This window comes from Dysidea avara, chromosome 7, assembly GCF_963678975.1.
Source record: "Dysidea avara chromosome 7, odDysAvar1.4, whole genome shotgun sequence".
Taxonomy (NCBI): Eukaryota; Metazoa; Porifera; class Demospongiae; order Dictyoceratida; family Dysideidae; genus Dysidea; species Dysidea avara.
The window spans coordinates 12,436,063-12,459,248 of NC_089278.1; the positions used below are offsets into that span (position 1 = coordinate 12,436,063).

The 23,186-nt window shown below is 36.9% G+C and overlaps 1 protein-coding gene, 1 long non-coding RNA gene and 2 other non-coding genes across 6 annotated transcripts in view; 3 read left to right on the forward strand and 1 right to left on the reverse strand.

Annotated features, from left to right (window-relative positions):
- Positions 1–19,613, reverse strand: part of LOC136262081 (calcyphosin-2-like) — a 25,652-nt gene extending 6,039 nt beyond the window's left edge. Inside the window, exons 1-13 of one of the 3 annotated variants that reach the window (XM_066056227.1) lie at positions 19,468–19,613; positions 15,586–15,953; positions 14,306–14,353; positions 14,038–14,096; positions 11,912–11,969; positions 11,815–11,858; positions 10,923–11,148; positions 4,847–4,989; positions 3,505–3,588; positions 2,919–3,011; positions 2,370–2,463; positions 1,912–2,030; positions 1,714–1,820 (exon numbers count right to left, since the gene is read on the reverse strand). In XM_066056227.1, coding sequence (XP_065912299.1) covers positions 1,714–1,820; positions 1,912–2,030; positions 2,370–2,463; positions 2,919–3,011; positions 3,505–3,588; positions 4,847–4,989; positions 10,923–11,148; positions 11,815–11,858; positions 11,912–11,969; positions 14,038–14,096; positions 14,306–14,353; positions 15,586–15,945 — 1,435 coding nt within the window. In that variant the 5' untranslated portion in view covers positions 15,946–15,953; positions 19,468–19,613. Of the gene's footprint in view, positions 1–1,713; positions 1,821–1,911; positions 2,031–2,369; positions 2,464–2,918; positions 3,012–3,504; positions 3,589–4,846; positions 4,990–10,922; positions 11,149–11,814; positions 11,859–11,911; positions 11,970–14,037; positions 14,097–14,305; positions 14,354–15,561; positions 15,954–16,712; positions 16,762–19,467 lie in introns of those variants that run through there. The other 2 variants (XM_066056225.1, XM_066056226.1) reach the window with 2 other exon arrangements.
- On the forward strand, positions 3,729–3,801 carry Trnak-uuu (transfer RNA lysine (anticodon UUU)). The gene has a single exon. It is a non-coding gene; the product is annotated as a tRNA-Lys (tRNA).
- Trnak-uuu (transfer RNA lysine (anticodon UUU)) lies at positions 9,047–9,119 on the forward strand. Its single transcript has one exon. It is a non-coding gene; the product is annotated as a tRNA-Lys (tRNA).
- LOC136262083 (uncharacterized) lies at positions 19,548–22,236 on the forward strand. Its single transcript, XR_010704101.1, has 3 exons — positions 19,548–19,642; positions 20,602–20,695; positions 21,384–22,236. It is a non-coding gene; the product is annotated as an uncharacterized lncRNA (long non-coding RNA).
- The last annotated feature ends 950 nt before the right edge of the window (positions 22,237–23,186 follow it).

The window sequence follows — 23,186 nt, forward strand, 5'->3', positions numbered from 1 at the left end:
ATAATGTGAAAACTAGCTGCTGTAGCTTATTCACCAATAATTTCCACATGTTTTTGAATATGGACACACTCCCATCTCGAAGGTACCACTCTGCACGGAGTAACCACTCTACAAGCAAGCTTACCTATCTAGGCCTTTAATATATTAACTTACTTACTGTCCCAATAGTGAAGTTAAAACTAAAAAAAAAACAGATCCCACAATTGCCAATTTTTCCGGCGCTGTGACGGAAAAATTGGCAATTGTGGGATCTGTTCATAATGACGTATGAATAACATTCTAATGGCTATTAGCCCACGCTATTAAAACCACTATTGATCATCAGAATTGATGTATAAATGGAACAGGGTGAGTGCTTTCAACTATCAGGTGAGTATGCCTAGAGTAATATATATACTCTTAGCCCTCGGGTCTGCAGCCCTCACACTTCAGATCAGTAAAATCCCTCACAGCCGTGGTATAACTACAGGGTGTATTACATAACTAATGCTTGTTCACCTGAGAAGTTACACTCAGTATGCATGTGTGTCGACTTTTTTTTACTTTTCATATTGTTGAAAATGTAATATTTTAATGGTACAGCTCTAAAAGCTGTACACCAGGGATAAAACCAGGTCAGTACTACCCAGTTAGTGGATCTGCATGGGTTTACAGACAGTGCCATATATTCCCAATAAGTGAGAGACAGCTCAAAGTAATACACGACAGTTGCGACTTGTCTTACCCTCCTTTGGGCTGGCACGTACATGTAGATTATAAAGATTTTAAAAAAATATGTACTTGGTATCAAAGTGCCAACATGTACTATATTTTCCATGTAGTACCAATTAGCCACACAACTGTAGTGTATCTGCCTGTACAGTAGTTATGCAGATAATTGGGCAAATACAGTACAGTTATGCAGATACAGTACTGATACATATTATGAGAACAGCCCACTCAGACAACATGATTGATCACATGCGTGACACTGTAAATCATTATAACTAGCCAAACTAATCCTACCAGTTTGTTCTATGACTAGAAACAGACTATATGAATTCTGACTGATAGTCTGATCACCAAAAATTAACTAGTTTGGGTACTCGATATGAACAAAACAATGAGGAAGCACAATATAACACTTAAAATACTGCCTGTACACACGGTGGGGGGTCTCATTTCTAATACAGCAATTGGCTTAGTCTCATACTGTATTAGTCTCTTGACATACCCTGTCATGCTGTATTTTCCATACACATGCACAGTGGTACTGTAACTGAAATAATATCAAAGCATTGGGATGAAAGAAGCTGGTACTAGACTATGGCTAGTGCATACACGTTCGCATTGTCAAGCTTATATGTTCATTATTATCACATGTGATCCAATTTGAGACAGACCTAGATATTTTATAAAGCAGTTGAGACAGCTCGGCCTGGACAAGACCCAGTATCAAACCTGCTATACACATTTGGGAAACCATGAATGTGAGCTACCCAACTCTCCAAATCTGTCTCATGTTTGAGATGGCTCTTGGCTGCACAATACACACACACATATAGTGTGTAAGTACTTACTAACATTTCAAAGAGAAGTACATGTACACTTGATATACTTTTTTATTTACTCCTATATACACAATATCAGATAACGGACTCATGTTTCACCACAAACAGTAGTCGTCATCACCACAAGGATGTAATTGTATATATCACAGTATTGCAATCTTACTCTGTATGGTGTTCAACACATCCCCATCACTTCCCTCATCAGGAAGTGGTTGAGACAAGTACACCTCCATCTTCCTTCGTTCCACCAAGTCTTTTATATCATCAAGTCTAAGTATGTAGCAAAAATAAAACAGCTAGGTAAAATGCATACGTAAGTCATGTACTGTCTAAAAAGTAATTGATATGCAGTATTGCTTACAATAGTTGCTTTTTGGACTCCTCATCCACGGAGGTGATCTTGAAGCTAACAGTTTTCTGCTCTAACAAACTCATCGGTAGTGATGATTGGGAGGTAGTATCAAACTGTAGAATGACTCCCTGTAGTTAGGAAACATTATGTGAAAGATTGGGCTATTCAACCCTTGAGCCTAGTAACCCCCACCGGACTATGGAAAGAATACAACCATCACAGGTAGAGACGCAAGCATTGCAGTCACATATAAATAAGCCTAAAAGGACATGGTTGGCCAAACCAGGAGCTTATAAGCGCCTTTGGTGTTTATAAGCTCCTAAGCTCCTAGCCAAACTATGGAGAGATGATAAGAATAATCTTTATCATAGTCAACAACTTTACTATGTTTGTAGTATTGATGTTTGTTTACATGACTGTGTGAACAGCCCATTGATAGCCTTTGAAGAGAACAGATATGCTCTAACCTTTCTAATGCTGTTCACTTCATATTCTTGTCCCTTGTTGACACCTCTCAAATGTTTATAGACTCCTCTCTGAATGAGAGGTATGGCAGTCAGTCTTTATAGAGAACAATAAAACATAATGGCTACTAAATGAAATGATCATTTGTGCATGTAACACACTATATGTAAGGAGAAGGTTTACGATAATCTGGCTGTTACCAAAATCCTAAGCGTGTGTGCATGTTTTCTTCTCATAGTGTATTGTAGTACTTTAATATGCCCTTAATACATTTGAGATTCCACTTTCAAACAGCAAGTGATTTGTATTTATATGTGGACTTCACAATGGTATACAATATGGTCTGTGTAGTAGCCACTGGATAATAATAAATGGACAAGACTGCCATGCTAATGAGAAAACAAATGTACTAACTTCAAAAACTTCTCCCAGATAGCCTATTATTTGGGAGCATACAAAATCTACAGTACACTATAAATCAATGCAGTGGAAAGAGTGCTACAAAATGGACAGGAGTTGTATGTGTTGTGTGTTAACATTGTTAGTCTTACTTCTTTCCAAACTGTCTTAGCTCATAAATTGTGAGAGAGTTGTCAGAGATGAAATAGAACCCACACATCTCACGATGAATATCACGTCCATTCCTAGTAACATGCACAACCACATTTGTAGGTAAAAGATAACACATATGGTACCACCAAACACAATGTTGCAAGCACTAATTGCACGTGGTTAAAAACTCATAACAAAGAGCTGTTTTTGTTTGCAAGTAATAAAATGGTTGCCATGCCTCTGAAGGCTCGCAAACGAAATAACTTCCAGCAGTATAATACATAACAATTTATTAACTTAGCTGTGAGTTACATAGAAGAATTTGTACACTGGCACCCTCAAGTGTGGAACTTGATAATCAGGGTGCCTGTGATTCCAGAATGGTCTCAGCATTTGTTATATGAGTGCCTATACATTTGGGATTCCAAAACAGGATAGTTATCTTAGCAAATAACTCTTTGTGGCAGTCTTAAGGGGTCAGAATATCATACAATCTAATAGTACATTCAACTAGTTCTCTGGTTTGTGTATACATATCAAGAAAATGACGCATAACCACCAATACAGTATAGGTGACTGCCTTACCTACTTAGTAATCTAACAGAGAACTTCATCCGCTTGTTCAGTGAACCAGTGTTGTCCTTGCTGATACCAGTGTAGTAGTGGAGGCTAAATATATACTACTAGTACTCAATGGTAACATAGGACTGTACTACACAATAGAATAGATGAGAGTAACACAGATGAGAGTAACACAGTTTAATGTAGAGACATCAAGAACAATATCAACTACGACCATCTTACAGGCAGCCCAGTTAGCTCAGTCGGTAGAGCATCAGACTTTTAATCTGAGGGTCAAGGGTTCAAGTCCCTTACTGGGTGTGCACAGGTTCAATTCCTTTTTTGTGAGCGAAAATCCACAAACACCTAATTTCATACCATACACTTGGGTATCACAAATATTTTGGAATAAGATTTAAAGGTATGTGCATAGCTACTGTATAAGGTTTGTGCTGTAGTAAGTTTGTCTACTTTCCTACAGCACCAATTAAACTATTGATAGCCATTTATTTAGCCTATACACAACACAGTGCGATAGAATAATGTCTGTATATATCAGTATACTATATAGGAGGAAGTTTCGATCCTCACACAATACTGTGACAGCTTTCCCGTTGCTATGATGAGTTCCCATTGAGTCTGACTCACTTTATAGAATATCCAGGTTAGTTGATATGTGAAATATAAATTAATTTGCTTGACAAAGCAGAAACTCATGCAGTAGTCCAGCTTCTTTTGTGAGCCACACCCATTTATCAGGATTATGTGACTGTGTCTGTGAACCACACTATTTATCAGAAAAATGTGTAGCAGCACTCTGAGGGTATGCATGATTGAAGCCATTTCCATTTGTTGAGTGAATGCTTACTTGGAGCCATGCCCACTATACTAATCAATTGTTAAGTGTATGTACACGTCATAATTGCCGTGAGTCACTCCTACTTATCATAATGTGCTGTGTTTATGCAAACGGCCTAAGTGCTTTTAGCAGGCACTGCCAGTTTCCTTGCCCTCTACATGAAAGTTTCTCAAAACTCCTCCCTCCATATGGCATACCACAGCCTGTTAGTGTTGATTATGACAAACAACTATAGCAACATGGCGGTTAAGGAAAGTTTCAAAACTATTATTGTTCCTTACCACACTGTACAAGATCGAGAACTTTGCACTGGTTAACACAACACACACTTAAAGAAACAGTGAGATCTGCTCTATTTTAGGCCACTGTGCAATAAGATCACAAGCTAGCTTGAAACCCTAAAATGTGTTGTACCCACAAAGCAAGGTAATCACCAGCTTATAATAACGTCAGGTAATACAGCGTGACATAAAGCCAGTAGTATATATGTATGTACTGTATGGTTACCTGGTTGGTTGGAGGTGTTGGTGTGCAGTCCTTTTGCGCTGGTCACCAGCTTGAGTGTACGGCTTGGGTGGGTCGGGTGGAGTAGCAACACAAGGACACATCTGGTCATCTTCCATCTGTTGGGCGATCTTCTCCATCACAATCTAAAATGTGTGATGATAGACCATGCACAGTACGTATATACATACACACACACCATACCACACACAATACCACACACAATAACACACACTTACACTACACTACAGTACATGCTACATATGTCTGGAATGGATTGAGTTTATGGGAGTATGCACAAAAATTCCAATAGATAAAACACACAATTATAATACTCTAATAGATGAATAAAAAATTGGAAATTTTAAAATGGGAATAGGGATCGCTGAAAAAGCCACAAAACAAGAAGGGATCGCTGGGGTGGTAATGTAAACCACAAATCCCTATTTTGACTCTCTGTCATAAATCTTTAGTTACATGCTCTGTCATTTTGAAGTGTGTCAAAATAGGGATTTGTGGTTTACATTACCACCGACAGAGAGTCAAAATAGGGATTTGTGGTTTACATTACCACCCCAGCGATCCCTTCTTGTTTTGTGGCTTTTTCAGCAATCCCTATTCCCATTTTAAAATTTCCAATTTTTTATTCATCTAGTTTGTGTACTTTTTGTTAATCCAGTAATGGATTATGAAGAAGACTGTGGTGAATAGTGTAATTTTGCATTCTGCATAGTAACACCGTCAACATTTCAGTACACACATGAAACTGATCAAATTGCAATGTGCATACAGGCTGAGAGTCTCCTAATATGAGCTACAATTTACATTACTGGTGCCTTTAATAGCTGTCAAATTCAGTGCAAGGATTGTTGTTATACACTTGACTGCATTATTAGAGTATTTACATGACTGCTCTATTAAGGTATTTAATCTAGATAACCCGCCACGTACAATAATCACGGAGCGAAAAACCACCTTGCAACAAAGTCATCAGCCCGGATTAAGCTTCCTGGCCTATACTGAGTTTAATAAAGACAGATTCTATTAGCCACAAGTATAGCGCACACCAAAAAACTTAACCCTGAGCACGATCTTGTATGGCTTCTCAAGCGTAATGGCATTTTGGCAGGAAGAAACGACCCGGTTTGGGCTGTTTCCATCCGAAAACGAAATCAAAAATAGGTCATGGACACGCACAATGATCCATTCAGCAAGCCTTGCTACTTTTTATCCCAGGATTCTCCTTGTAAACTTCGCTATGCCTGTGAAAGAAGAATAAGAATAATAATATTATGAATAATAAGAATAATAATATGAACAAACGGGCATATTTCAGTTTTGTCTGAAATACACATACTGTTTCCTTTTCACTTGATACTTACTAGTGGACCTATACTCATTGCGAAGAACAACCGGAGGGTTGTTTGAGTTGAAGGATGCTTTTCAAGGTGGTTATTAGGTGTGCATTCTATTAGGATTTTTGAAAAAAACATGGGCGATCCCTATTATGAACCCACTATCGTGGTTCATGATAAAGCAGTCCCATAGAAATGCTCTAATATAGCAACCAGCTAAAAGAACAGAAAGCTGAAACATCATTGTAAATAGTAAATAATCAAAAACGGTGGCATAATTTAGACATTTCTCACAAGTATAATAGATGATTTTGATGCTCAAAAGTATGAAGCTCAGTTTTTTATAAGCATAGTGGCCTCATGTGGACTACTATTAACACTTAGAAAATGGTATGCATAATATCAAGAGTAAATTTACTCTTGATAATATACTTTGATCTTTGGAGGAAAATGAGGTCTTTAAAATCCACTAAGAAACCTGCTAGCAGGTTCTCAAAATGGCTAGAAACCTGTAGCAGAAAAGACCTCAAAGCATCACAAATCTCACTTTCGATCATTGATTTGCAATGCTCCCTCCAAGCATATTCAGGCTGATGCCTGCGGTGGGCGACCAGTCACCCAGGCCAACATGTGGTTAACCACTCTATTCATTTCATAGGCATTCCTAAATTATGGGAGGTACAATCTAACGTTGTATGTACGTTTGTTACGATGAACGGAGAAGTCCAGAAATATCACAGAAAATTCTGTTTAGTGCCCATCTGTTTCTAGAGTGTTTTAAGGCTGTTTTCATCTTCTATTAAACTATGGATGGACTATACTAAGACCTAAATGGGTAAGCTTCCTTGTAGAAAAGTTGTTTTGCGCTACATGTAATGTGGGTGTAGTCCATATTCGAAACCATGTCTGTTCTTCGTACTACAACTTGTGACAACTTGTTCCCATCGTATAAATCCACACAAGCTACTTCTTCAACACACGTGTTCTTAACACTGCTGTGATGCCATAGGCACTGGCTACCGCTGACCTGGTTCAACATTATCGATTCCCAGCTGTGTTAAACCCAAGTCTAACCTTGTGTGAAAGGAAGTGATGCAAGCTTCGATTCTTTTCAACACCTTGACAAAAGCACGTTTAGTCTTCTGAGATTATTTTATTATTTTAACATTGTATGACGATTTCAGTACGACATATAACCCAATCCCACAATGACTCCACCTATATGCCCATATAAAATGCATACATTTTCTAAGTAGGTTAGAGACCATGCCCTTGGATCTTCGTAGATTTTAAAAACCTTGCTTCGCTCGGTTTTTAAAATCCACAAAGATCCATGTGCTAGGACTCTAACCTACACAAGTACATCAAAAATAGTCATTGGTGTTTCAATGGTACTATCATGTCGTGGTGTTCCAGTTAGCTTGGTTGGTACAGCATCAGACTTTTAATCTGAGGATCACGGGTTCAAGTCCTTCACTGGTTATACACATGTTTGTGTTCGTATCTGGTATTAAAATATTTACACAAATTCTCAAGTAGTAAGTAAAAAACACTATACCGTAATGCTGGAAAGTTTGGCAGGAGGAAAGTTTGGCAAGTGCATGAACAGTATTTGGTTGTCCAATACACAAACCTGCTAACAAATTTGTCAAACTTTTTCTCACCAAATCCTATCATGGCAAATTTGCCAAAGTCAAACCTTCTGGAACCATACTACACATCCAGACATATGCAATCGCAAAAATACTCATAGTCAATTAGAACACTTCAAAACATACCACATACTGGTTGTAAACCAGTACAATTAAAAATTGTTGCTTTAAAATGTTTCAATAAAAAGTAGTGAAATAAAGAGATACGAATGATGGTAGTATTATGATGTGAGAAATTCCTACATTGGCATGTTAGCTATGTTCAATGCTTAAGTAGGGATTTTCCCACATAGCAATGCTACCATCATTCATATCTTTTCTTTTTATTGCTAAAACCCAACTTCATTTTTAAGCTATTATACACATGTGGCTGTGACTACTTTATTAGAGTGTCTTGATCTTCTCCCTGCTTATCTCAAGTAAGCTATATATGCAATAGATTAAGGAACATGATTCAATGCCATATCTTGCTATTCTTTCACTACTTTTTATTACTTGGATCTATACTTCATTACAATTACTTTTTGTTATAGCTATCACATACATGACTGTTCTATTAGAATGCTGCATAGTGGTTGTATTAGGGTGACGGCTTTATTAGAGAATCTTGATCTTGTTGCTGAAGTTTCTGTTGGAGGCATTCCACGTTGCAGATCACTGGGGGAGGCATGACATTGGATACACTGTATTTCTAAGACCAGCCGCATTTTTGGGAACACCATTTATTTGGTGGAGTCTCTATTATACAGGTACTACTGTGTGACACCTTTGCACTACAAGCAGAGACATGGGAGACGGCTCTCAGGAGGATAAAGGAAAGTCGCATGATGCACGCATTACATGTACTAAAAGGCACAAAATGTCATGTCAGAATGTAAAAAAAGAATCAAGCCTACAGTGTATAGCGTTTGCCATTATTGAATTAAGCTTGTTGAAGCATCAGTTAACTAGATAGTTACTTAGTTATTAGACAAATAAAATTCCAAACATTTAGGAAGTGTTTCAGATTACTCTCTAGGCATGTTTGGTTATACTACAGTAACCAATGCTAGATCATCATAAAGGTGGGTTTTTGATAGATATCTTTAGACAAACCTTCATGATCACAACTATGCAGTACTATCATACTGTATGATAAATGTACATACACAGAACTGGTATTATAGTGATACTATCATGACATGTTATCATTGTTAGCCCAGTTAGCTCAGTTGGTAGAGCATCAGACTTTTAATCTGAGGGTCAAGGGTTCAAGTCCCTTACTGGGTGCTTTTTCTTTTTATCCTTCTTTTTGAAGCGGATATTGAAATTACAGTTTTGCACAATCACTATACATTAGTGCAGTACGTAAGATCCTACAATTGACACAAGCACATTCACTTTTTGATAAAAGCACCAAACTCTCTTTATGTGGTTAGTAGCATGTGTACTAAGTGTTTAGAGTCCTTTGAAACTAGTCCTTTGAAACCTTGACCTTGTTCCTATGGCTGGATCTAGTATTAGACCAGTATACAGCTTGCAGCTGCAACATAATGGCCAATTGAAAGTCAAATTGTTTTCCCAGCCTGGCAGTTGACAAAATCATTAAAACTGTCATTTTAATCAGGTCTTATTTAAGTTTTGGATTTCCAATGCACAGTGTGATGTAGTGCTGGTTATAATATAACTTTGCTGAATTGCATGCTTGACTGCATCCTTTTTTGAAAAATCTCACAAGATCCAAGGTTGGAGCCTCTGTGGTTGATACATAGACACTGATAATCCAATGATTTTATGTCCACCTGCACCAATTAAAACTTCACCATTTTAATAACTTTTGTTATAATTATACTTCTCAATAAACAAACGATAAAGCTCAAGATGATCCTTGTACATTATACTACAGAACTGTGTGCATTGGAGCGTGGAACTACAGAATTCCAGAGCAGAATTCCATACCCATTAATTTTATCACACATAAATATATGTGTGTCTTTAGCATGGTGCATCAAGCTGGAATCAATAAAGACATGCTCTAGAATGAGAAGTGATCAGTATAGGAGTACAGATTCCTGGTAGAGTTACTGTATTAGAAATGGGTAACAACAAATAAACTAAGGACACATTGTAGTGGAAGAAACTGACCAGAAGTGATGGACTGGTGAAGCGATTTCCTCAAGGATTTGCTGCACTCCACAGATTACACTTAGTTAGTCACCAGCAAATTCTCTACACTCCCACCTGGTGTGATGCTCAGCACAATTAAGGTAGAGTCGATAAGGGCTACATGTACAGCGACAATTCACCGATGAGTAGCATAGTAGAACAGAGTTACAGTATGTGATTCTTGTTATCATGGATTTGCTGGATTTCTCAGCGGCACTTAGCGATTTAGCCAGGATGAAATAACTATTTTTCCAAGGGAGCACTTACAGCTTTATTTAATAAACCATGACTATAATAGAGTGACAATCACCAATTTCCTGTCTGGTTCGTCTGCTGCGAGGTCATCTGCTGCGAGGTCATCTGCTTCACTGATGCCATCCACTTTTAACAGGCCACTGTTTTACTAATACACTACAATGAAGATACTGCTAGATACAACTCTATTCACCCTGCCAATGCATCATGCAAAGGCCCAGTTGATCATATGAATCACATGATTAAAATGACAAAATTTCACACCGGACTTTACCAATAGCTGTACATTGGAAATAAAAAAAGCTTACTGAAAACTCCTAAAACGTTACTGATATAACCTGGACAAACAATTTGGTTTTAAATAGGCCATTATGTTGCAGCTGCAAGCTTTTACTACTGTAATACTAGATCCAGCTATTAAACTAATAGGATATTGATATGTAAACAAATTTTATTGAATGCAAGATCTGAAAATAGGACATTTTATATGCTACATCTTCTAATGACACTTAGTACATAATATGCTACTAACCCCATAAAAGGTTTGGTTCTTTTATCAAAAACTCATGGCTTAGGAGCTGGACTACATCAGTTTTAACTAAACCATCCTATTAAATCATAGACACACACACACACGCACGTGCACACTCACTCTTTACTACAAGTACATACATTATCAAAAGCAGCCACTGGTGTTTCAATGATACCATCATGATCCTGTACACTACTGGTGGAGGTCTCCTTCACACTGCTGACCCTATCACTATCTCGCACAGACAACACTACTGGTTCCTCATTGTTCTGCCTGTCACCAGAGTGCTGGATATCTTCCTCTGCATCCTCTACAGTAGTAATGTGGTCTCTGTCACCTTCATCAGGTATCCTGACTGGACCCCAACTAAACAACAATAATACAACAGTGAAACCTTATTCCTGTGGGGTCAAAAAACACAACCTCAATGGTGAAGTGGTCGGTTGTGAAATATACCTGTGTTACATTTGGACCTATTTGACATGGCCACATTGCATCTATAGAGTTTGACAGACGATGGTGCTTTAAATGGATGCACATTTACAGTCACCAACTGGTAACATGTGCACACAATGGAAATCTTGCACACAACCACACAGAGGATATAAATTGGACAGTAGATGAATACTATCAGGAGCTTATGAGCCGCCAAAGGCAAAGGAGCATGAAACTTACGTAGCCTGCTGGGTGCCATCAAAAACCAAATTCATTAGCAATTAGTTTCCATATAAGGAAAGTAAAATCTCATTAATCAACGCCGTACACTAATTGTGCGCGACACTCGTAGCAATTTTATTCAAAAAACGTGACGTAATTTGGATTGTGATGGAACCGAGTTGCATGCTCCTTCGCCGCCTTCGGCGGCTCATAAGCTCCTGATACTATCATCCCTACAGTAACTTAAATGTAAAATACATTGACTTAAAGGGATCACCTAAACTAAGTCCAGTACTATTTTTATGGGCACAACATGTACACGCCTGTTTTCCCATACCACAAACACATAACAGACATGCACTACTACTATATTACCTGATGTCACTGTGAGAAGAATCTGGAGTAACTGAAAGTAGCTCCTAATGATGATAATGTATTACATACAGTACATGAGTATGAGCACATAACTTACAACAGGCTTCATCTGAGAATCTGGCTCATTCAGCTTATGCAAGTCAAGCAAAGGAACTCTACACAAAAGCATACAATTAAATATACTATGGCAAATAAAAGTGGAATGCTCAGCTTCAATGGACTCTATTTGGTAAATGCTTGACTCTACTTTTTGACAAAGACTAGGGAGTACTATTAGGATTAAAACACTCTAATAGAGCAGTCACATATTCTGATTCCAATAAAGCAGTAAAGTATACCAATATAGTGCACCACATAGTAAATAAACACTGTAAAATAATTTTCTATTAATGCAAAGTCCAAGTGCTAGGTTTGTTATTCTAAGAAATAAACTTTCTGTCCTGCTTCAAATTCAATGAATAAAGCATGCAAAAGACTGAGCTACCCAAAAAAATCAGGAAATGAACACACACACATGCACGCATGTGCACCCACACCTACGTATGTATGCACACACACAAACTACACTTCGTAGAGGGATAAACTACTAGTTGGTAAGTCTACCCTCATCAATTAACAGTGTTTTGACTGCCATGATGGTAATACACCATATGATGTAGCAGTATAAGTAAGGATATCTCATGGCTTCTCATTACAGTGGCCTTTGTACCTTGACTAGGAAAAGTTACTTACATGTCAGCAAAAAAGGAATCGTATTTTCATTCTACCTAAAATTCACCAGGATTCTTAAATAATTTCCAATAGCTAATTGGAATTTTATCTAATACTTAGTTTGTGCAGGAATTTATCAAGTCCTATTATCCATAGGATTCAATGCACTCTTGATTTGTGGTATTACTGGTTGGCAATTAAATCCTAATATTTCACTTATCATTTTGCATAGGAATTGTTCTGTCTCTTACGTAGTATACCAGTACTTAATGTGCCAATCATTTGTAAGTACAGTGCTATCCTTAGGCCAGTCCTAACTTGTTATCACTGGTGTAATGTCAGTAATCAAAACCTCGGTGTGCATAACACTTTAAAAGGCAAGTAAGGGCAAGCCCCTTTGTCAGTGTCAGTGTACATTGTCAGTGTGCTGATAGTACACAGCACTATCAGCACACTGACAATGTACAACAACATGACCACAAATTAACCACATCATAAATAAATATTGATAACTCCCAACACTAAAGTTGTACATGAAAGTAATCATGGTCACTATGATATTGAATCACTCTATTTAGAGCTCCCTTAGCGATAACTATAATCATGCTGAGTACACATGGCAAATGAACAACTATATGAATCAGTTGACCTTTTGATGTGTAATGAAACAGCAGTAATGTCAGTACACAGCACTATCAGCACACTGACAATGTACAACATGACCACCAAATGACCACAAATTAACCAAATCAATAAATAAAATATTGATATTCCCAACACTAAAGTTGTACAGGAAAGCAATCATGGTTACTATGATATTGAATCACTCTATTTAGAGCTCCCTTAGCGATGCCCATAATCATGCTGAGTACACATGGCAAATGAACAACTATATGAACCAGTTGACGTGTGTAAGCAAAAAGAATATGCTTGCAACCTGTCTAGCTAAACACTATACAGCTATACAATAACACAGTCAATCTATATACCATCACTTTAAATCTGTCATACAGTAATATTGCTACATTGCAGGAAATGTAAATTTAAGTCATACATGATATATGTAGATGTCATACAGTGAATCTAATGGTGAGATTCTAAAATTGTTAATACACAAGCAAATGTATGTGTTCCTTATTACAAATTTGACATCACACAGGCATATATGGACCATATGTATGAAACCATACCTGTGACAACCTGTGACAACAGCATAACTTTTTATTGTACATGTATTTTATGTACAATATCAATGGAGTACTTTGATAAAAATTCAGCTTAATACTGAGAACTTTTTAAAATTGCACTACAAAGTAAGCACTTAAGAAACAGGTATAACTGATGAATGCTGTGTTATATGCAGAATAAAAAATTATGCCATCATACTTGCCAAGAGCAGAACTATTCAATGCTAGATAACTTTTTCCCTTTATTGTCTTTTCACTCAGACAAAAAACAACACACACACACACATACACTTATCGTAACACGTCATTATACACGTAGGCTTACCCAGCAGGTGCCTTGCGACCTGTGCTCCGTCTATATGGCTTCACCTTAATACCAGTAGTCTGAATAATAAAATGAAACTTCAAAGTGGACCAATAACAAGTATAAAATTACAATCACGTAATCACAATATTACTCTAAGACAGGGCATGTCAAATCCTGTCATAATTTAGTGTAACTGATACACAACATTAGCCAATTATTTACAGCCATGCACACTTGCTAATTACAAATAATAATATTTAATGGCAGTACATATCAATATCTTTACCTTTTTGTTAACTATGTTTTCTGTGGTCCATGCTTCAGCTATCACAAGCTAAAGTGTTGTAAAACATATTATCATTTATGGTACACCAGTTAAATGCAAATATTACATGTAACATTCAAGTCTAATATGGACAGGTGCTTCCATGGTATAAGGGTAGTGGAAGCAAAAGGCCAAGACAAGTGCTTCTATACACATACAGTATGCTGAAGGGTGTATAATTTAATATATGGGGCCAATGAACACCACATACACTCACAGCATAAGATGTAACGAGTTTGCATAGCTGTCAGCCAGCAAGGCAGTTTACTGTGTTTACGTACATAAAAAGTTAATAACATGTTGTTGTGTTTATATATTTTTGAAAGTATAACATGTAACCGTGTGACCTTTACGCATACACTATACATACTTTCATTTTACAAATATGCATGTTCACCAATACATACCTATTCAATATGCGGTCACACCAAACTATGTTACAATCAACTAGCCACATAACTCACATAGCACAGGCATGGATACATAAACATACATGAAATATTCATATGATATACATGACACATTCGTATGTGCATTTTCAACAACAGATCAATGGGTCAAATAAAATAATATTAAAGGGACCATATGATAACATAGCACATGTGACAGCCACAAGCAGTATCAACGTGTAGACGAGGTAGTATTGTGAGTACCTTAGCTACATGTCAGTACCCTATATATAGTTGTATATAGTGGAAACCTCAACTTCTATTAGCATACATATAACTAGACCCATGAAAACAGAACGTCTTTATTTTCCACTGCACATGTTGATTATGCAAAAACTTATTTCTATGAACCTTGCTTTCCGCTATTATTCATCAAATATCATTTACAATATAGTTGTGTTAAGCTCTTTCTCCAAATTTGTCTACAGGGACCATTGAAATGGTTTAAAGTTGTGCCAGCATGTTAGTAACATACATGAACATGCCCTACTTCCTCTGGCTAAACAAACACTGCTCTACCTCAATATAAAGCACACAAAGATTTAATACAAGATTATATGAAGGTGTACATAGAAACCCATATACTGTATGATGCTGAGCCAGGATGACTAAGGCAACCTGTCCAAACACAAACAAACTCTATTAGTCTTATTACTACTCAATACAAATTGGAATGTACACACCCAAACAACTCATGCTGTGATCACTTTGTGAAACACCAAAACAAAGTATTTCTTCTGTATCAAATGTTAATACTTGGGTGGTCACCTTTAGTGGTGGTTTTGTTATCACCTGTGATGATGTCTGCTGTTTTTGATCGGTCGTATACTTTCCCACCGCAGCAACAGCAGTAGCAGCATCCCCACGTTGCTCATCCTTGTCTAGCAGTAGGTTAGGAGCAGATGCACTTTTGAACACATTTGTATCAAGAAGTCTACGATGTCTAATTTGTCTCTTTTGTGGAATAGGGTAACCATGCTGGTTAATCAGGTTTCTAGGTGCATGTGGCGTTGAACTGGGTATAGCACTCCTTGAGAACTTGTCGGTGAAGTTACTCTGATTGAGAGGGGCATAGTACGGAATTGTGGACTTCAGTCTGGCTGCGTAACCTCCTCTTGTAGCATCTTGATACTGTGTGAAATTGTATGCCATACCCTTGACTAGGAGAAATATGTTTGCATAACAAGTGTCCACCATTCATATACATACACACATGTACATGTGCACATAAGAATGGTACATGACAATGATATACACACAAACACATACAGCACACATTGACATTAATGCAATGCATATACACACAAACACAAATGACACAGAAACATGATGCAAGATACATGAAACAATTAGCAGGTTTTTATTTAAATGTGGGCAGGTGAATTAATTCACTACTTCACATTTATCAGTGGCCACACAATTTTGTTTATCCAGAATACACGGCATCATTGTTTTGCTGGAACTAATGAAGTTAACTTTTCACAAAGTAGCAGTGGAATTTATCTTAAGCGCATGCACACAAACAAGCTTTACATGCCGTCCATCATAAACATCTGGGATATTCAATGGACTACCTACTATCAACACCATACAACCAAATGCTAACAACACAAGTGTCACATTTCATCACCATAGCAAGTGTATTATGATATCACACATAACACAACTACAGGATCGTCTGATCTGTGTGATGTTGGTGGAGTAAAATTTTGTAATTTAGAATACAGAAGAGTGAAAGACATCCTGAAAATGTGGGCACTTTAACAATCAGGTCAGTAATCTCAACTAGATAACCAAATATAGTGTTGTGTGGTTTACGTGATACTACCGAGAAGAAGGTGCATAACACATTCACAAGCAATGGGAAGACACACTGTACAGTGAACCCCATAAAAGAGACACTCTAAAAAATCTGTTACCTAGTCACTCCATTTGTATTACTGTGACACAGAGTCTCTCAAGGTGTTGGTTTTACTGTAAGAAGTAAAGAAAACTTAACAATTCACAAGCAATAAAGTCACAAAATGGAGCAGAGCAGGTGCATGGTTACCAGTGTTGGGAGTAACGCGTTACTTATGTAACGCGTTACATAATATTATTACTTTTGTGGTAACAAAGTAATATAACGAAATACGCTATAAAAACAGGTAATATAACGCAAGCTACTTTACTTACAAATGTAACGCGTTACCTAAGTAATATAGTTACTGTAACGAGTCTAATATTACGTAATATTATTACTACAAGTAACGAAGTTACTAATCTCGTTAGTTATCCCTGAGTAACGCCTAGCCACAACAAAGTAACGAAGCCTACTGAATGAAGCTTATTCACCAGCTTCTTACTTATAACCAAAATTTGCATATTGTCCAACAACGCAATCATGTCACGTGATAAGGTGGTAGTTTCACACGTGACAGCTTAAGGCTGTGGACGCAAAGTAATATAATATGTAATATTATTACAGTTACTTTATTTTATGGGTAATATGTAACTGTAACTAAATAGTTCAGTTGCAAGTAATATGTAATATGTGACTAGTTACTTTTACAAAGTAACTTGCCCAACACTGATGGTTACAAGGTGACCCTACATGACACACGATTGGCACTGCTGATTTAGCTACACCATACATTGTCAATTATGTACAACAATAGTTACAATATGCTATTGTAGGTAACATATGCTATTGTTAATATTATGCTAATAGTCCAGCTATGTGACAGACAGATGGAGACAAGTACACAAATAAAGCGCGCACACACATCCATCTCAAAATGCTGCATAAATAAATAAATAAATAAATAAATAAATTGATAGTCTTGCATAACGTGGATACTTGATGTAACAGCATAAATATTCAAAATCCCCCTCTGATGAATAACACAGCATTGCCCAAGTTTGACCACCCAATACCAATTAGCTTATTGGAAAAACCTTAAAGCCTATGAAAAAGTAAGTAATATGTCATATTTTAGCATGAATACATATACAAAATTGTAAGATTAGCTGACATCACAATAATTTTAAAAGCTTTTTAAAAGCTTTAAGAATATACCCAGTATCATTATATAGACAAGAGACATTGCACAACCCTAGCAGGTGAATTACAGAAGACAGTAAAAGTTGTATAACTGGCAGCATAGTCACAACAGAATCACATGCTATACACCACATGGTTGGAATGACCATGCAGTGATACATTTCCTCTGCTAACAAATGACTGTAAATGACTCTGTGTGTTTATCCATACATGATGTTGTACTTTGTACAAAAGAACCATTGTACCTACATACAGCAATAACTGTGGTGGGATTGATTATAAAACAAAACTCCACAGCACACTATATATGCATTATATTGAAGGTTATGGTGTATACACTCAGCAAGACAACTGGTTTAGTTGCACAAGGATTACAGGTTTTACTTTTCTTACCTAGCTAGTCAATCACATTGCTATGTACAATTCCCACAAACTTGGCATCATCTCAAGATCTATACTAGCTATAAGTTTGCACAGGAAGGTCAAACAACATCACCTTCTTTGTGTCAAAATTACTTGCCCTTTAAATTGGAACTACAACACACAGGTATACGTTTTCATAAACATTATGATTACTGTAAACTGTGTAGCCATAAGAAGTACACTACCTGATCAGTAAACATATCATATCACTTGAGAATTCATACCAAGTTGCTGGATTGCACAAACTATCGTGAGAAATTTGTTTTACAAATGTTCAACACACGCATACTCAGAAAGCTTTATGGACACAATCCTTCAAAACTATCCTATGACATACGGAAATTATAATCAAAAAGAATATAATGCACATTCATGTAAATCCATAATGGGAAGTGCCATCCCATGAGAAGCCAGCTATTAAAATATTTTACAGAGGGTTTGCACGCGAAAAGTTTGGTGGTGCATAATATAAAAACACATAACAACCATTGCTAGTCTGACATTTGTGAGGTATACTTTTCAATGGTATGCAATGGGGCAAACACACTTACTTGATCACAACGCTTTACCAATTATGATTATCTCTGTCAAAAGCTAGGATAAGGTTAGAAACAAACATTAAATAGCAGCTCTAAGTCAGACAAGTGTAAAATCAAATTTTCGCAGATTAGTCAGGAATGCTAACACTTGGTAAATGGCTATCCTTAATTTTCGGAGGGGGCGCATATAATCTCTAATCAATGTGCCACCCTGGAGAACGGGTCTGCGAGGACGAAACTAGGCCATCCTCAAGTGACTAACCTAGCAAACTTCTTTCAGTCTACAATGAACCACTGAGTAGCTTTCACTCACGTACCTCACAAATGCTGACAAGCAATGGTTGTTAAGCATTTTACGTTTTGCATGCAATCCCTCTCTATTGACTGGCGTAAGCTACAATAAATACACATCCACTGGGTCTACTCAAATTGTACCCTTTTTGGCACTTTAAATGAGCATTTGGGACTATACCTAGTCCAAAACTTGCTTGTGAATTTAAAGGCATTAGTACTAATCATGCAGTGCAGTGGGAGGATGTTTTAGTGTACATAATTGTTATTAACAGAAATTCTTTAAATATTTGTATTCCAAATTTCTTTAAGTAATTGTATCCCAATTAATGCACACTGCTACAACACGATGTTACAACACACAACAAGGTAATATACCTCTATTACAATATTAACGCAGTATTTCCCCTCACATCACGCCTGGGCCAATAGGATGAAGACGCACCTTACAGTGTATGCCCACACCCTCTCTAAACACCATGACAACGTAAATCATTTAGTGGGGCGGATGTTTATTGTGTTGTCATGGTCAGCATTGTGAACTAGATCACAGGTTAGCTGTTGTTATACGGCATGTTAAAAAATGTTTTTGTACTTGTGTAATGGTAAAAATTAAAAATACGTGTGGATACGATATGGTAAGGATGAGTCGCGACTATCCTTGTAATTATCATGCGTCATAATACGTAGTAGGAAGTGAAACCATTGTGGGGCGGTTCATGTTTATTGTTCGCCCACGAATTCGTGACACCAGTGCTAGGAGTTGTTACCATATTGAATCATAGATAAGGTATATGATTGAATACACGATGACTTGTTTATCAGACAGTCGTGGAATATCAATTTTTATACTAGTGACCACCTGTCAATTATAACTAGCTGCAGCTGTTGACTTATTTGCATTAAATATCATTTTACAAGTGTTGATATAATGCCGTGTCCATGATGCTGTGTCCATGTCACGATGTCCAGATGTGATATTATAGTAGTGAAATTTTCTGTAAAGTCAAAGTTTAACACGAGGTTCAAGTTTAACATAATCAGTATAGCCAGTCCTTTGGCCTTTTAAAATACAACCAAGTATTGAATGCATCCATATAGCTAGCTCTGATATACACCACCTGTGTGTATATTATGGCTTTGTTAACTTGGAGATTGTAAGCATGTGTCGGTCTGAAGGTGTAAGTCACAAGACCTTGCTGGTACGTATCTGTTACCAGTGAACCATAATATTGTGGGAAGTAGCTAAGGCTACTTGTGTAGCATCAGTCTTTTGACAGGAGCCTTAACTAAAGCCTATTTTTTCACAAATGGTGATCTCTGCAATTATTCCAGTTATGACGCATTTGTCTGCATGTTATCAATGACATCTGTGTAGTACTTACCTTAGTCTAGTAGTTACATTCTCTATACCAACATTTTTTTTCACATGTACTATAAGAAGTACCTGCACCAGTAATAACAGGAATTCAGTTATATTGTTGTAAGCAATGTCTTTCTGATTGTAAATAGAAGAGGGTTAGCTGGTGGAAAAGCTGAACATTTCTTCTATGATACCCTATTAGAGCAACCAGAGGAAGAACTAATATGGGTAAGATCCAAACTTGTAAGTTATGATTTCATAAAGCCATAATACCGTTGCTGTGTAATAGTGTTAGCTATTGGTTTTATTCAGTTCCTCCAAAATAATTCAGTGAATCATGTTATCTTTCTTTGAACATTTGGTGTAATTAATTCCGATAATTTTATTTCTCAGAACTCCCACTTCACAAATATCCAAGTACATTTATCACTTCAATCACAGTGCCTCTTTGAAGTGTTGCCCAACATTTCCAGGAAGTATATAGCTAGGTAGCTAGTTTAGCTACCTAGTTGACTTACTATCTTGGCACTCAGCATCATTTGACATCATTTCATGGTTGAATTGTTGTACATTGCTGACTCAGCAAAACTATTACATGAGATAAATTATATGCCTGTAGTCAATTGCATTACAAAACACTGAGCCCTACACTTTAGTTTAGTATAGTGTACCTATGTTAGGAGCCTACCTGGGATGATCACTTTGTTCTTATTGGCAAAATGACACCAATAAGTGAGGTTTCAACAAAACGCAAATTAGTATTAATTACTTCACACCATACTATTGTTAAACATTTTGTATGGCTGCATGCTATTGCGAAACATGTTTACTATGAAACGTAACTCCACTGGTGTGTGAATTCCATGTCATATTACAGATGTTAGGACAAATGACATTGCATATTTTGCACAGCTAATTGTTGCTATTCTAGACTTGTTTTGGAGCAAGAGAACACAGTAAGACACGTGGAGGATGTCAAAAATTTAATAACAGCAAACATATACTCTGTCATTGTTACTTGTTTATGCTTAATCAGGACATCCTTGGGAATCCCTTTTGAATGACATCACATATCTGTATAATGTTTCCTATGGAATAAGTTTGTATGGTACATAGCTATCAACATTAATAATCTCTATAATGGATACTATATGGGGATCTATCTAAGGAGCTCTTATTTCATAGTGTTTGCTGGTATTCACTGTTGTTTTGCCAATCAGGTAGTACTAGTTATTACATGGCTGGGTGCTGAGTGTGTTGTGCACTGACTCTACTTACTGTGGTTATAAAAATCAACGGCAATTGCCCTTATCTCTAGTTAAGCTTTACTGCTATTTATGTGGTATGTCCCTAGCTGATAAAATATCATCTATTTGCTATCCTTGACTGTCGTACATTGAGACACTGGTATGTCCTCATAAGCCAATCTTGTACTAGTGTTACAACAGTGCTGATAATGCTGTGTACTGACTCTACTGCTTGTGGCTATAGTTTCATCCCACATCAAAAGAGGCTTGCCCTTACTTGCCTTTCTTAAAAACAATACACAACTCTCTTGTGTACACTGAGGTTTGTGGTCACTGAGATATTACACCAGTGAATACAGGTAAGGGCTGGCCTAAGGAGGTGCTTAAATACTCTAGTCAGCAGTGTTACATCAAGTATTGAATTGTTATAAGGGATAATTTATTGGTGTGAAACAAGGGCTTACCAGTTGATAGGTTTCAGTTTCTCATTGGGGAGAATGAATATATGTACAGCTATGACAACAATCATGTATCCCATTGCAGTGCCATTTCTGCTGACTCAGCATTACTAGTTGATGTGATAAGTTAATACTTACAAGAATACCCATCCTATCCATTGTGACCATATTTAGTAAATAATGGTCCTTCTCTATGATTTCTTGTCACCATAGCGACTAGGGTGATGTCACTACTCAACAGTATTCATTACAAGATTAACATGTTATTTGAGATCTACTTCCTTTTTTGGGAGAACTAGCTGTTGTATTTATAGAATTACTTGAGACTCTGCATGTCTTTCAATGGTTGTGAGTCCATGTCATGTTAGAAGTGAGATTTGCTGATTTGTAAACATGTCTGGAAATCATTTACAGCTGATAACCACAAAGTACACACCTGTGTTTCTGTGTTTCTGATTATTACTAATTCTCATTAATATTATTTATATATTGTTTACTGTTAAAGTTTCTTTGAAGATTGGAGACCTGTTATCACTGTTTTGTTTACATTCTCTTTTGCTGACATACTTGGATGATATTAAAATACATTAAAGCTTACCCAATTTTGGAAATAGTTTGGGATATAGTTCATAGTTTATAGGGAAGTACCCAGATGTGCTTATCAACAAAGTGGCCAGTAGGTCATGAAATCATGCCTGTTGAAACCTGTTTGGGCCAATACAGATACCAACTGTATTTAATTTTATCCAGTCTGATGTGGTTTGTTTAGTTATACTAGGGAAGCACTAGATAGTTGCATTGAAGTGGTTTCAATGTGGGTTCTATCTTCCTGTGTGTATGTCACTGGGTTTATTTGGGCTGACAACCTGTATCACATTTATTCTTCTTTGGATACCACTGTTTTGATCCTATTGTTAAGGGTGGTTTGTGTGCAGAAATAGTTACTTGTCCAGTGGCTACTTGGGAAACGTTGTGGTCATTTACGACTTGAAGCTACGTAACAATACACTTTCTATTCTATTGTTGTAA